The sequence below is a fragment of the Rhinoraja longicauda genome, chromosome 19 (assembly GCF_053455715.1).
Source record: "Rhinoraja longicauda isolate Sanriku21f chromosome 19, sRhiLon1.1, whole genome shotgun sequence".
Lineage (NCBI taxonomy): Eukaryota > Metazoa > Chordata > Chondrichthyes > Rajiformes > Arhynchobatidae > Rhinoraja > Rhinoraja longicauda.
Window position 1 is genome coordinate 2,730,699 of NC_135971.1, and position 15,278 is coordinate 2,745,976.

Consider the following 15,278-nt stretch of genomic DNA (forward strand, 5'->3'; position numbering starts at 1 on the left):
GCGGTTCTGGGGAGAACGTGCAAACTCCACATAGGGAGCAGTGGAGGTTAGGCTCCAAGCTGGATCACTGCAACTGTGCGGCAGTGACTCTACTATCTGAGCCACTGAACTCCGGGTTCAGTTCAATTAACATGTTCCCAGCAGTAACACATTAACCTCCGTCTCAGCGCAGTTCGTTCCCGCGCTCGCTGCTCGGGACGCCACCGGCGCCACATAGTTTCAGAGAGTGTAGCAAGGAGTTCCCTTCTTGCCCATCGCGGCAACTTCGCGCCCGTCACAGACTGAACTTGGCCGCTGGGAATAAACAAATCCCGGTGACCGACCAGCTCTCCCGAGCGAGGACTCACCGACTGCCGCCTCCCTCCCTGACCCGCACCGCACCGGCTCCCGCTCTCTCCGCTCTCCCGACCGGCCAGACTCGCCGCTCCGGCCCCGACAACCAACCGAGGTCTCGGCCTGAGCCGCGCCCCGGGGGCAGTGGGCCGGGCCGGGCCGGGTGGATGCAGCGGGGTTTCACTATCACCCAATCCCACTGTCAAACAGGGGAGTGAGTGCCCGCTGTGTCCCAGCGGCTCCGGCGCCCTCAGTTGTCCCGGAGCCCCGCTCACCTGATCAATCCACGGCCGGGACCCTCCTCCGTGCCCGCCCCCTGTCCCCGCTCCCCGGGGGCCGAGTCTGTAACCGGCGCCCAGCGACAGCGCGGAGCAACCGGCGTCAGAGAGACCGCTTTCCTCAGCGTGGAATCACACAGGGAAACGGCGGCCGCCGGGGGAGAGAAATCGGCTCAAGTTGTCATGAAATGGGCGCGATAAATGGGCGGGGCGCAGAGTCTGTGGAGAGGGAGGAGGTGGTTGATCTGGGCATCTTGTCGGCTAAGTTGGGCCCTCCCCATACTGTCGGAAGAAGGGTCCCGCCCGAAATATTACAATAGACAATAGAGAATAGGTGCAAGAGGAGGCCATTCGGCACTTCGAGCCAGCACCGCCATTCAATGTGATCATGGCTCATCATTCTCAATCAGTACCCCGTTCCTGCCTTCTCCCCATACCCCCCGAACTCCGCTATCCTTAAGAGCTCTATCCAGCTCTCTCTTGAATGCATTCAGAGAATTGGCCTCCACTGCCTTCTGAGGCAGAGAATTCCACAGATTCACAACTCTCTGACTGAAAACGTTTTTCCTCATCTCAGTTCTAACTTGTTATTCACAAAATGCTGGAGTAACTCAGCAGGTCAGACTGAAGAAGGGTCTCGATCCGGAACGTCACCCATTCCTTCTCTCCCGAGATGCTGCCTGACCTGCTGAGTTACTCCAGCATTTTGTGAATAACAAGATTATTAAGGGGTTGGACACGTTAGAGGCAGGAAACATGTTCCCAGTGTTGGGGTAGTCCAGAACCAGGGGCAACAGTTTAAGAATAAGGGGTAGGCCATTTAGAACTGAGATGAGGAAAAAAAATTCAGTTAGAGAGTTGTGAATCTGTGGAATTCTCTGCCTCAGAAGGCAGTGGAAGCCAATTCTCTGAATGCATTCAAGAGAGAGCTAGATAGAGCTCTTAAGGATAGTGGAGTCAGGGGGTATGGGGAGAAGGCAGGAACGGGGAACTGATTGAGAATGATCAGCCATGATCACATTGAATGGTGGTGCTGGCTCGAAGGGACGAATGGCCTCCTCCTGCACCTGTTGTCTATTGTCTACAAGTTATGGGGAGAAGGCGGGAGAATGGGGTTGGGAGGAAAGATAGATCAGGCATGATTGAATGGTGGAGTAGACTCGATGGGCCGAATGGCCTAATTCTGCTCCAATGACTCGTGAACCTGTACCAGCGGAAGCGGTTAGTGGTTGTTGACCGTGGAGAGCTCAAACATTCCTGGAGGCTGAGGGAAGTGTGAGAGTAAAACGGCTTCGCAGATGTGGAGCAAGGCACCGCAGGGAAAGGCAGGAACAGGCAGGCGCTGTGGTCGGGGCTGGGACCAGTGGTCACGTCTCGACACATTCCACAGCGCCACAGAGCGGAGCTGGCCTCACTGGGAGAGTGGCCGCTGGTGTGAACGCAACCCACGCCAGGTCAGCCTTCAGTCTGAACTCTACCCGCACCGCACCGCACCAGCGGACAAACCCTCCCGTGTGTCCTCTCTGGGTGATGCCGTGAGCAGTCCAGTCACTCCCCCACCTCTGTCAGGTGTGTAGGAAAATAACTGCAGATGCTGGTACAAATCGAAGGGATCACAAAATGCTGGAGTAACTCAGCGGGTCAGGCAGCATCTCAGGAGAGAAGGAATGGGTGACGTTTCGGGTCGAGACCCTTCTTCAGACTGATGTCAGGGGGATGGACAAAGGAAGGATATAGGTGGAGACAGGAAGACAATGGGAGATCTGGGAAGGAGGAAGGGAAGAGAGGTACAGAGGAACTATCTAAAGTTGGAGAAGTCAATGTTCATACCACCGGGCATCAAGCTGCCCAGGCGAAATATATCTACACGACCAAGTGGACCCATTGGGCCCAAACCTCTCCTGCATTGGTGCAGCACCCTTTCCTCCCCCTCCCCCTCTACTCTACCCCTCCCCCTCCCCCCTCGCTCCACTCCCCCCTTCCCCCTCCCCCTCTCTCCCCATCCCCCCTCCCTCTCCCTCCCCCCATCCCTCCCCTCTCCTCCACTCCCCCTCCCTCCTCGCTCCACTCCCCCTCCCCTTCCCCATCCCCTCTCCCTCCTCCCTCCACTCCCTCTCCCTCCTCACACCTCCCTCCCCTCCCCCTCCCTCCCCCTCAGCCCCCCTTATTCTCCCTCCCTCCTCCCTCCCTCCCTCTCTCTCCCCTCTCTCCCTAGGAGATAGATTTAATCTTTAAAATGTGAATAACATTAAAAGTATAACACCGATTTCAATGAAACTTCTTCCATTGGCACCAAAGGGTCGACGGTGAGTAAGGTGGCCCTAAAATTGGCGTGCTGCCGTGTACCATTTTGGCTGTAGTTCAGGAACAAACAAACAAACAAACAAACCAACGAGAGTTTTAGTATATAGTGTATATATATGTATGTATGTGTACGTGTGTGGATATATATACATACACACATATATATATACACGCACGCACGCACACATACACACATATATTCACTTGAGCCCTGGCAACCGAGCGTTGAGAAGATTGTCCCAACTTTGGTAATGTTTACCTTTCTTTAGTTAAGAGATACAGCACGGAAACAGGCCCTCTGGCCCACCGAGTACACGATGCCCATCGATCGCCCGTTCACACATGTACAATGTCATTGCACTTTCTCATCCACTCCCGACACACGAGGGGCAATTTACAGAGGGGCCGATTAACCTACAAACCTGTATCTCTGGAGTGTGGGGGAGGAAACCGGAGCAACCGGTGGAACCAGCACATTCCATGCGCAAACCCGTCTAACCACAAGTGTCTGTGTGTTTATAAAGCCAAGCGCAAGGCACATGATCTGTAGAGCCCCGTTTATTGTTAGCACAGAGATTCATTGGTGAAAATTACAAAACAAATCATGTAATCCTTGTTATTCGGTTCATTTGTCGATGTTATGTGACGTCATCGTTCCAACCGTCCTGTAAATATATTCGCTCCACCGAATAATCCCTTCCTCCAAAGGTTTTACTGTAACGTGTAAATAACACCTATCCATGTTCTCCACAGATGCTGCCTGACCCGCTGAGTTACTCCAGCACTCTGTGAAACGTCACCTATCCATGTTCTCCACAGATGCTGCCTGACCCGCTGAGTTACTCCAGCAGTCTGATTTCATTGGGATCGTCTCTCCAAACGGGGTGACACAGTACCAGGTGCCCAATACACACACTCTCAGCAGGGAAACAGGCCCTTCGGCCCACCTCGTCCATACCGACCACGGTGCCTCATCTACACTAGTCCCACCTGCCCCCATGTGCCCCATAGCCCTCTGAACCTTTCCTATCCATGCACCTGTCTAAATGTTTTTAAATATTGTTATATTTCGCCTGCTGCCTGCCCTGTCCGACCAATTGAGTTTTGTGTTACTGCTCTCCCCACAGTGTTGGCCTTCATAACAAGAGGAGTTGAGTATAGGAGCCAAGAGGTCCTTCTGCAGTTGTACAGGGCCCTAGTGAGACCGCAACTGGAGTACTGTGTGCAGTTTTGGACTCCAAATTTGAGGAAGGATATTCTTGCTATTGAGGGCGTACAGCGTAGGTTTACTAGGTTAATCCCCGAAATGGCGGGACTGTCATATGTTGAAAGACTGGAGCGTCTAGGCTTGTATACACTGGAATTTAGAAGGATGAGGGGGGGATCTTATCGAAACATACAAGATTATTAAGGGTTTGGGCACGTTGGAGGCAGGAAACATATTCCCAATGTTGGGGGAGTCCAGAACCAGGGGCCACAGTTTAACAATAAGGGGTAGGCCATTTAGAACGGACACGAGGAAATCTTTTTCAGTCAGAGGGTGGCAAATCTGTGGAATTCTCTGCCTCAGAAGGCAGTGGAAGCCAGTTCTCTATATGCATTCAAGAGAGAGCTAGATAGAGCTCTTAAGGATAGCGGAGTCAGGGGGTATGGGGAGAAGGCAGGAACGGGGTACTGATTATGAATGATCAGCCATGATCACAGTGAATGGCGGTGCTGGCTGGAAGGGCCGAATGGCCTCCTCCTGCACCTGTTGTCTATTGGAATTTGGGGGTTAAATGGGAGCCGTTCAGCGCCGACCTGTTGTCCACCGGGTTTCTGCCCCACAGCCCCTGAGCACCGCTCCTGACGCCGGTCCCGGGACCCGACACTTTTACACACCCGGAGCGGAACCGGAGCAGATTGTCATCCACTTGTCGTCGTCCAAAGTCCAAAAGAAAGGATAAAGTTTCTCCGTGAATTTGTTCCCAGTGAAGGTGTAGAGATGGGACTTGGTGGCCGCGTCGTAAAATGAAACTGTCCCGGACTCGTAACTGAGATAAACTCCCACCCTCCCGGGGATGGGACGGGCGGGGAGAGGGGATGGAGGGGAGGTGAATGCAACAAACCCGTCACCCACCGCCCGATGCTCCAGACTCCAGTCTCCGGTGTCAGTGTGACCCGTCCCATCCTGTCCACAGACTCTGCGGCGACTCCCAGACTCCAGCGCCGACTCCCCGCCACCTCCACCTCCCAGTAATGTCTCCCCGATGTGAATCCCTCCGATCCCAGCACACACGGCCAGCCTGTAAACCTCTTCCCGGTGTCAGGGAGACTCCTCTCTGTCCCGGTCCATCTCACCCTCTTCCGATCCTCAGACACCTCGAGCAGCGGATGCGCTGTTTCCACATCCAGGGTGACGGAGACTGGGGGGAGAAGCAGAGAATCAGAGAGTCCCCGGGGGGGGGGGGGTCGGGGGGAGACTCGGGCAGCGCGGCCCCGGGACCGGGGGAGAGGCCGCTCGGCCTCGGGCACAGGCGGGCGGACAACTGGACGATATCCCGGGGATTTCCCGCCCCCCCGCCAACATCCCACGGACAAAAACATGTTTCCCGGCGTTTCCTAATCGGGGCGGAAGTGGAGGGGAACCGGGTGAACGGTGAGAAATAAAAACAAACTGCTGGAGGAAGTCCGCGGGTCAGGCAGCACATGTGTAAGGAAATGACAGAACACGTTCAGGTCGGGACGCTGCTTCATTCTCATGCTCCCCTCTGCTCCCCCGGGACACAGAGGTGCAGCAAAATACTCGTAACATACATATACATGTGTGTGTGTGTGTATGTGTGTGAGAGAGTGTGAGTGTGTTAGAGTGTGTGTGTTAGAGTGTGTGTGTGAGTGTGTGCACATGTGTGTGTTAGTGTGTGTGTGAGAGAGTGTGAGTGTGTTAGAGTGTGTGTTAGAGTGTGTGTGTGTGTGTGTGTGCACATGTGTGTGTTAGTGTGTGTGTGAGAGAGTGTGTGAGTGTGTTAGAGTGTGTGAGTGTATGTGTGTGTATGTGAGTGTGCGTGAGGGAGTGTTTGTCTGTAAGTGTGTGTGTGAGAGTGTATGTTAGAGTGTGTGTGCATGAGAGTGTGAGTGTGTGTGAGTGAGTGTTTCTCAGAGTGTGTGTGTGTGTGAGAGAGTGTGTGTCTATGAGTGTGTGTGTGAGTGTGTGTTACAGTGTTTGTGTCTGTGTGTGCAACTGGTATGAGAGTACGTGTGAGAGAGAGTGTGTGAGTGTGTGTTAGAGTGTGTGTTAGAGTGTGTGTCTGTGTGTGTGCAACTGGTATGAGAGTGCGTGTGAGAGAGAGTGTGTGAGTGTGTGTTAGAGTGTGTGTGTCTGTGTGTGTGCAACTGGCATGAGAGTGTGTGTGTGCGTGTGTGAGAGAGTGTGTGTGTGTGCCTGTCTGTGTTTGTGTACATACACACACGCGTCCATACACTGCCTAATATATCCCACCATTGCACCAAGATGATCAACGTTATTCACTTCACCTGTCAGTGGTCATAATGTTTTGGCTCATCGGTGTGTATACACCGGGCAAAACTCGTAATGCTCTCTCTGTGCGTGTGTAAGTTGGGCAGAGCAGCATCTGTGTGTAGGTGAGGGGAGGTAGTGGAGCAAGACAGGTGGGTTCAGGTGAGTGGGGGGGGGGGGGGTGATTGGTAGAACGATCAGTTGGCGGGAGAGAAGGGTGGAGATGGGAACCGAGGCTGGAGGTGATGTGCTGAAGCCAAAGGGATGAGAATGATGGATTCTGATAAGAATTAAAGATGTGGTGAGAAATGTAGAACCGGAGGGAGGGTGGAGCGCATGGGATCCAAGAAAAGATAGCTAATTGGATAGAAAATTGGCTTCATGGAGGGAAGCAGAGGGTGATGAGGGAAGGTTGTTTTTCGGACTGGAGGTCTGTGACCAGTGTCGTGCCTCACGGTTCCGTGCTTATATCAGTGATCTGGATGAGAATGTACATGGCATGATTAGCAAGTTTGCAGGTGACACAAAAGTGGGCGGTATTGTGGATAGTGAAGACGGTTGTCAAAAATTGCAGCAGGATCTTGTTCGGTTGGGCAGGTGGGCTGAGGAATGGTTGATGGTATTTAATACAGGATTAGATACAAATTTAATATAGGAGTGCAGTAACATAGTTCCTTGAAAGTGGAGTCACAGGTAGATAATGTGTTCATATAAGGTTTCGGCACAATGGTCTCCATCAGTCAGAGTATTGAGTATCGAAGTTGGGATGTCACGTTGTGGATATATGAGACGTTGGTGATGCCACATTGTGTTCAGTTCTGGGCACCATGTTACAGGAAATATGCTGTCAGTTTGTAAAGGCTACAGATAAGATTTACGAGGATGTTGCTCGGACGTGAGCAGGCTAGGACTTTATTCCTCGTAGTGCAGGAGGATGAGCGGTGATCTTATAGAGATGTACATTATCGTGAGAGGAATAGATCGGGTAAAAGCACAGAGTCTCTTCTCCAGAATAGGGGAATCAACAACCATAGGTTTAAAGTCAGGGGGGGGGGGGGGAGATTTAATAGTAACCTGAGAGGGAACTCTTTTACACAAAGGATGATGGGTATATGGAACGAGCTGTCAGAAGAGGTAGTTGTGAGAGAATTTGTTAAAATTATGACAGGCATAGAACGAGGGGACAGTCGGAACCCAGGGCGAAATACGAGAGGGCATGGCTTCAAGGTGAGAGGGGCAAAGTTTAAAGGATATGTGCGGGGCAAATATTTTCCACGGTTTGGTACCTGGGATGTGATGCCAGGGGTGGTGGTGCAGGCGGATTTCCCGCCCGCCAACATCCCACGGACAAAAACATGTTTCCCGGCATTTCCTAATCAGCGTGGAAGTGGAGGGGAACCGGGTGAACGGTGAGAAATAAAAAATAAACTGCTGGAGGAAGTCCGTGGGTCAGGCAGCACATGTGTAAGGAAATGACAGAACACGTTCAGGTCGGGACGCTGCTTCATTCTCATGCTCCCCTCTGCTCCCCCGGTACAAAGGTGCAGCAAAATACTCGTAACATACATAAACATGTGTGTGTGTGTGCGCGTGTGTGTGTGCGCGTGTGTGTACATATGCACACACACACAGTCACACATAGACAAACATATACACACACGCACAATCATAAACACATTCACACACCTACATACACAGACACAAACATATACACATGCACACTCATTCACACACTCACACACACACACAGACACACACACAAACACGCACACATAAACACACACACACATATACAAACATATACACACACGCACACTCATAAACACATTCACACAGCAGTGTAAGAAAATAACTGCAGATGCTGGTACAAATCGAAGGTATTTATTTCACAAAATGCTGGAGTAACTCAGCAGGTCAGGCAGCATCTCAGGAGAGAAGGAATGGGTGACGTTCCGGATCGAGACCCTTCTTCAATCTGACCTGCTGAGTTACTCCAGCATTTTGTGAAATAAACACATTCACACACACACATACACAGACACACAAACAAAACACAAACAAATACACACGCACACTTATTCACAGACTCACACACATACACACATACGCACACACACATACATAGACACACACACAAAACACATACAGACACACATACATACACACACACGTATGCACACATACACACACACACACTTATGCACACACACACACAGATACAAAGACACACACATGCACAGACACGCACACATACACACGCACACGAACACACGCACACTTTCCAAGCCAAAGGCTTGTTCACTCCTCAGGTCCAAATGCTTTTAGCTAAACTCAGATTTTTAGCACAGTAACTGCCGGGTTTCAAGATGTTTGTTGTTCAGCAAGTTAGGAATCTAATCATAGAAACAGAAAATTTTCATCAGCCCTTCGAGCCAGCACCGCCATTCAATATGATCATGGTTGATCATCAGAATCTGTACCCCCGTTCCTGCTTTCTCCCCATGTCCCTTGATTCCGTTAGCCCTCAGAGCTCTATCTAACTCTCTTTTGAAAACATCCAGTGAATTGAGCCTCCACTTGCCTTCTGTGGCAGAGAATTCCACAGATTGACAACTCTCTGGGTGAAAATGTTTTGTGCTTATCTCAGTCCCACATGGCCGACCCCCTTATCTTAAAATGTAACCCTGGTTCTGGACTCCCCCAACATGCGGAACATTTTTTCTGTATCTAGCCTGTCCAATCCCTTAAGAATTGTATATGTTTCTATAAGATCCCTCTCATCCTTCTAAATTCCAGTGAATACAGGCCCAGTCGACCCATTCTTTCATAATGTCAGTCCGCCATCCCGGAATTAACCTGGTGACCTACGCTGCACTCCCTCAATAGCAAGAATTGTCCTTCCTCAATTAGGAATCCTTCCTCATGCCAATACCCAGTCTAGGATGGCAGCCCTCCAGTTGGTTCCTCTACATATTGGCTTAGAAACCCATCCCGTATACATTCTATGAAAATCCTCCTCTGTGTTGTTACCAATTTAGTGCCCAAAATATATGTAGATAAAGTCACCCATGATAACTGATGAACTGCTTGTTCCTCGGCTGCTCATTGATATGTTATCCTCAATTGTTAGAAATTATACTTGAGTTTTGGAAATCCTTTGTAACTATGACCTCCGTTAAAATTACTCCTCAGTATTAAACGTGCTTCAATTAAAACTATAACTGTGTTTATTCTGCGTCGTTAGCTGGAAGTGACCGCGCCTTGGTTGGGGAGGGACGACCCGCGGCTGTGATAGTGATTATTGACACCTAACCCCTTCATCAGTGAGCACAGCAGTGAAATAAGTCAGTCTTTGAGATATAGGTTGATGCAGTGTAACCCCCTTATAGTGAGAACACTTGTAGGTGCTTATAGCAGATAAGACTGAAAGTCTTGACTTAAGTTTAGGGCTCTCAGACGGGTAATCTCAATATCATCACCACACGCACATACACTCGCACACGCGCACACACACACACTCACACGCTCGCGCACACACACACACACAGTCCCCTCTCTCACACTCAGGCACACACACGAATAAACATACACACACGCGTATATACACACACACACACACTGACTCTCACGTAATCAAGATCTTACCTTGGTGGCCACGTATCCTCTCCACTCTGAAAACAGAAACAACAAACAAGACTGAAGAAAATTCTATGAATCCAATCCGCCCCTCTTTCTCTCCCCCCTCTATGTCCAACCCCTCTCTCTCCCCCCCCTCACCCCCTCTCCCCCTCTCATCCACCCTCGCCCTTCTTTATCCCACATCTCCTCTCACCACCCCCTCACTCTCCCCCATCCCTCCCCCTCTCTCATCTCTCCACTCTCAATGTCCCCTCTCTCTCTCTCCCCATCCCTCTATATCCACCCTCTCTCTCTCCCCCCTCTCTTTCCCCCTCTCACTCTCTCCCGCCCTCTCTCACTCCCCCTCCTCTCTCCCACAACACCCTCCCTCCCTCCCTCTATCTCGCTCTCCTCTCTCTCTCTCCCCTCCCTCTCTCACTTTCCCCCACCTCTCCCCCTCTCACTCTCCCCCTCTCATTCCCTCCCTCTCTCTCCCACCCCATCTCCTCCCCCCTCTCTTTCTCCCCCCTCTCACACCCTCCCCCTCTCGCTCTGCCTCCCTCTCTCTCTCTCTCCCTCCCTCCCTCTCTCATTCCCACCACCTCTCTCCCCCTCTGTCTTCACCCACTCTCTCCCCCTCGCTCTCTCACACACAAATCCGATTAAGATTTTTGACCGAAAAGGTTGATGAGGGCAGAGCTGTAGATGTTGTATCCATGGATTTCAGTAAGGCATTCGACAAGGTGCCGCATGGTAGGCTGCTCTGGAAGGGTTAGATCGCATGGGATCCAATGAGAGATAGCTGATGGAGAGCAAATTGGCTCCATGGAAGGAAGCAGAGGGTGATGGTGGAAGGTTGTTTCTCAGACTGGAGGCCTGTGACTAAGTGGTGTGCCCCAGGGTTCGGTGCTGGGCCTGTTACTGTTTGCCATTTACAGCAATGATTTGGATCAGAACATACATGGCAATGTTAGCTGATTTACAAAAGTGAGTGGTTTTGCAGATAGTGAAGATTGGTGTGAAAGATTGCAGCAGGATCTGGATCGATTGGCCAGGTGGGCGGAGGAATGGTTGATGGAATTTAATACAGAGAAGTGTGAGGTGTTGCATTTTGGGACATCTAACAAGGCAGGACCTACACCGTAAATGGTAGGCTTCTGGGGAATGTTGTAGAGCAGAGGGATCTAGGAGTGAAGGTGCATGGTTCCTTGAAAGTGGAGTCGCAGGTCGATAAGGCGGTCAAAAAGGCTTTTCGCACTTTGCCCTTCATCAGTCACCGTATTGAGTATAGAAGTTGGGAGGTCATGTTGCAGTTGTACAAGGCGTGGTGAGACCGCATTTAGAATATTGTGTTCAGTTCTGTCCACCATGTTATAGGAAAGATGATATCCCTACATCTACAATGGTGGGGAGTGTGGTGTGTGTGATGGACTGGGCTACATCTACAATGGTGGGGAGTGTGGTGTGTGTGATGGACTGGGCTACATCCACAATGGTGGGGAGTGTGGTGTGTGTGATGGACTGGGCTACATCTACAATGGTGGGGAGTGTGGTGTGTGTGATGGACTGGGCTACATCTACAATGGTGGGGAGTGTGGTGTGTGTGATGGACTGGGCTACATCTACAATGGTGGGGAGTGTGGTGTGTGTGTGTGATGGACTGGGCTACATCCACATTTCTCAGCAATTTCTTGTGATATCGGCTGGACCTGCTGAATTTCCTCAGTCTCCTAAACAAGTAGACATTGGGTGGCATCTTGGTTGTTGCTTCACTCTGCCTGATCCACAACAGATCACTGGGAATATTAACACCGAGATACATGAGGCTCACAACCACTTGCACTTCGGCACCAGTGATGCTGATTGGGGCTTGTACTCCATCGGCATTACTGAAATTAACGCACAAACCCGCACGTCTTCGGGATGTGGGAGGAAACCGGAGCACCCGGAGGACACCGATCACAGGGAGAACATGCAAACTCCACACAGACAGCACCCGAGGTCAGGATCGAACCCATGTCTCTGGCGCTGTGAGATATCAATTCTACCATTCCTTCTCTTTTGTGAATATTTCTATACTAAATTCTTACCATGTTCTACGGTGGATTTGCGCCGTTCCAGCTCTGGAGGGAGAAACCAGTGTTACATTGGAACAACGAGCATCAGAGACAATGAAGATCAGAGTCAGGGGGCAATCAAAACAAGGCTGGAAATAAGTGCAGCACAATGAGGGAAGTTCCACGCGGGTCAGGCAGCTGCAGAGAGGAACAGGATTCCCGGTTCAGGTTGGCAGGGTCTCATCAGCCTGGACAATGTCAGATGGTGACAGGTGTGAGACAAGTGTAGCGGCAAATAAAGGAGGGAAAACAAATGGTGTGGAACATGTGAAGGGCAGGAGAGGGGAATGACGAGGAACGGATCAGGTGAGTAAATACACTGTGGGTCCGGGGATGTTTCAATGTCTCGCCCACGACTGACAGTCGCTGCGGGAACCTGTGATCACGGTGATCATTGTGTGAAACGGTTGGGGACAATGTTGAGTCTGGCAGGCTGCGAGATGCCGGATTCAAAGGCGGGCGGTTGCCCGGCCTCTGCTCAGCCTCATTAGATCAGTGCAGGAGAGCGAGGGAGAGCTCACGCTGGGACGGGACACGCAATGAAAGGGACAAGTGAAGGAAAGCTCAGGTTGACAACGGGGAACTGCACAGAGATGTCCACCCACGTGATCATCTCACCTGTGCTCTGTCTCCCGCGGTGGAGATCAAACACAGGAAACAGAGACAAGTGCAAGTGACTCTGTGTCCAGTTAAATCTTCCCCCCACGGCACCGCCTCATGCACACACAGATGTCACAGATGTCTGCCCGTTTACCCCATTCCCCCACCTCCCGGGCCACTGATACTCTCTCCAGGGCCAGAGGCAACAATTATCGCTGGAAGGTCAGAGCCTGCGGAGAGTGCTCTGGTTTCCCACTGAAGTTACACTGGGAATCAGGGATTTCCTGACCCGCAACTCACGCTGTTGTTTAACGTACCTTTAATGCGTCTGCTTTGTTTCACGTTCCAATAAAACACAGCAGCGTTGGCGGCAATGAGAAGACAAATGGTGAGGACCAGCGGCAGGACCCAGTCAGGAACGCCAGGGAAGATCTCATCTGCAGAGTGAAGACAGAGAATCAGACAGTGACAGTGACAGTGAATCAGACAGTGACAGTGAATCAGACAGTGACAGTGAATCAGACGGTGACAGTGACTGTGACAGTGAATCAGACAGTGACAGTGGATCAGACAGCGACAGTGAATCAGACAGTGACAGTGAATCAGACAGTGACAGTGAATCAGACAGTGACAGTGAATCAGACAGTGACAGTGAATCAGACACCGACATTGAATCAGACAGCGACAGTGAATCAGACAGTGACAGGGAATCAGACAGTGACAGTGGATCAGACAGTGACAGTGAATCAGACAGTGACAGTGACAGTGAATCAGACAGTGACAGTGAATCAGACAGTGACAGTGACAGTGAATCAAACAGATACAGTGAATCAGACAGTGAGAGTGACAGTGAATGTGACAGTGACAGTGAATCAGAAAGTGACAGTGAATCAGACAGTGACAGTGAATCAGACAGTGACAGTGAATGTGACAGTGAATCAGACAGTGACAGTGAATCAGACAGTGACAGTGAATCAGACAGCGACATTGAATCAGACAGCGACAGTGAATCAGACAGCGACCGTGAATCAGACAGCGACCGTGAATCAGTCAGTGACAGTGAATCAGTCAACGACAGTGAATCAGACAGTGACAGTGAATCAGGTAGTGACAGTGAATCAGTGACAGTGAATCAGACAGTGACAGTGAATGTGACAGTGAATCAGACAGTGACAGTGAATCAGACAGTGACAGTGAATCAGACAGTGACAGTGAATCAGACAGTGACAGTGAATCAGACAGTGACAGTGAATCAGACAGTGACAGTGAATCAGACAGTGACAGCGACAGTGAATCAGACAGTGACAGTGAATCAGACAGCGACAGTGAATCAGACAGCGACAGTGAATCAGACAGTGACAGTGAATCAGACAGTGACAGTCAGACAGTGACAGTGAATCAGACAGTGACAGTGAATCAGACAGCGACAGTGACAGTGACAGTGAATCAGACAGCGACAGTGACAGTGAATCAGACAGCGACAGACACACACACACATCACAGCTGCCCGAGCAACCTCCCGCCGTGACATCAGTATATATATATGTATAACATTAAAACGTAAATTTATTTATATATATATTATTTTGTATATATACATGCACACATACACACACACACACACACAAACATACACACATACACTCATACACACATACACATACACGTACAGACACACACATACACACACATACACACACACACATATACACACATACTCATACATATACCTTTACATATACACATATATATATATACATATATACCAGTTTATGTATCAGCATATATAGTGTATATATCTGTAACAATATATATCCTCACGTGGGCTACAAATGTAAGTTTAAATATAATTCCCAAGGATGAAATCTGGGACGGGTAGGGGGAGCCAACCACTTGGTCTAGATGATGCCCCAACATGGTCCATGCCGGACTACGCCACTGATTGTTGGTCCTCCCTTCCATGGGGTGGCAGCAGCGGTTTGCAATGTGGTGCATCCCGACACGCACACGTGGAACCTCGCTCTCCCAGCGGACAGAGCGGCGGGATGGAGGTTTACAGTGACGGGCAATTAGATACTCATGGGTTACCCTTGTAGACTGGGACAGAGGGCCTTCAATTCGGGCTAGTCATGAAAAGACAACGTTGGAGGTGACGCTTCTGTTTATACCGCATCCCCACAACTATTCAGATCAAAGCTTCATCTACATTCACAGTCTTGTGATTCACCCAGACACTGGTGTCAGGGTGATTCATGTGAACCCAACCCAATGGAACTGATCCCTCTTTCCCCCGCACTGGGACCACTGCCTGACGACTTGGAGCCCATTTCCCCCACAATGATTGTGGACCCCTGTGGTAACTGCATGACCACATTCGCCCGGTGCCAAAGTCCACAGGTCTCGGATAGTCATCCAGACACCGTTCCCTTCACGGTTCTGCTTTGTAATCAGACCATGACGGCTCCATCAGTACAACCTTCATCCCAGTCCTAGCGGCGTCAATGGTTCCCATGTGGTCAATGTGACAGGACC

The 15,278-nt window shown here is 50.5% G+C and overlaps 1 protein-coding gene across 1 annotated transcript in view; it reads right to left on the bottom strand.

Annotated features, from left to right (window-relative positions):
• Positions 1–3,543: 3,543 nt before the first annotated feature.
• LOC144603008 (zinc-binding protein A33-like) overlaps positions 3,544–15,278 on the bottom strand; it is an 852,507-nt gene continuing 840,772 nt past the window's right edge. The window contains 2 exon segments of the mRNA XM_078416133.1: positions 3,544–5,033; positions 5,036–5,320. Of these exon segments, the coding sequence (XP_078272259.1) occupies positions 4,789–5,033; positions 5,036–5,320 (530 nt within the window). The 3' untranslated portion in view covers positions 3,544–4,788.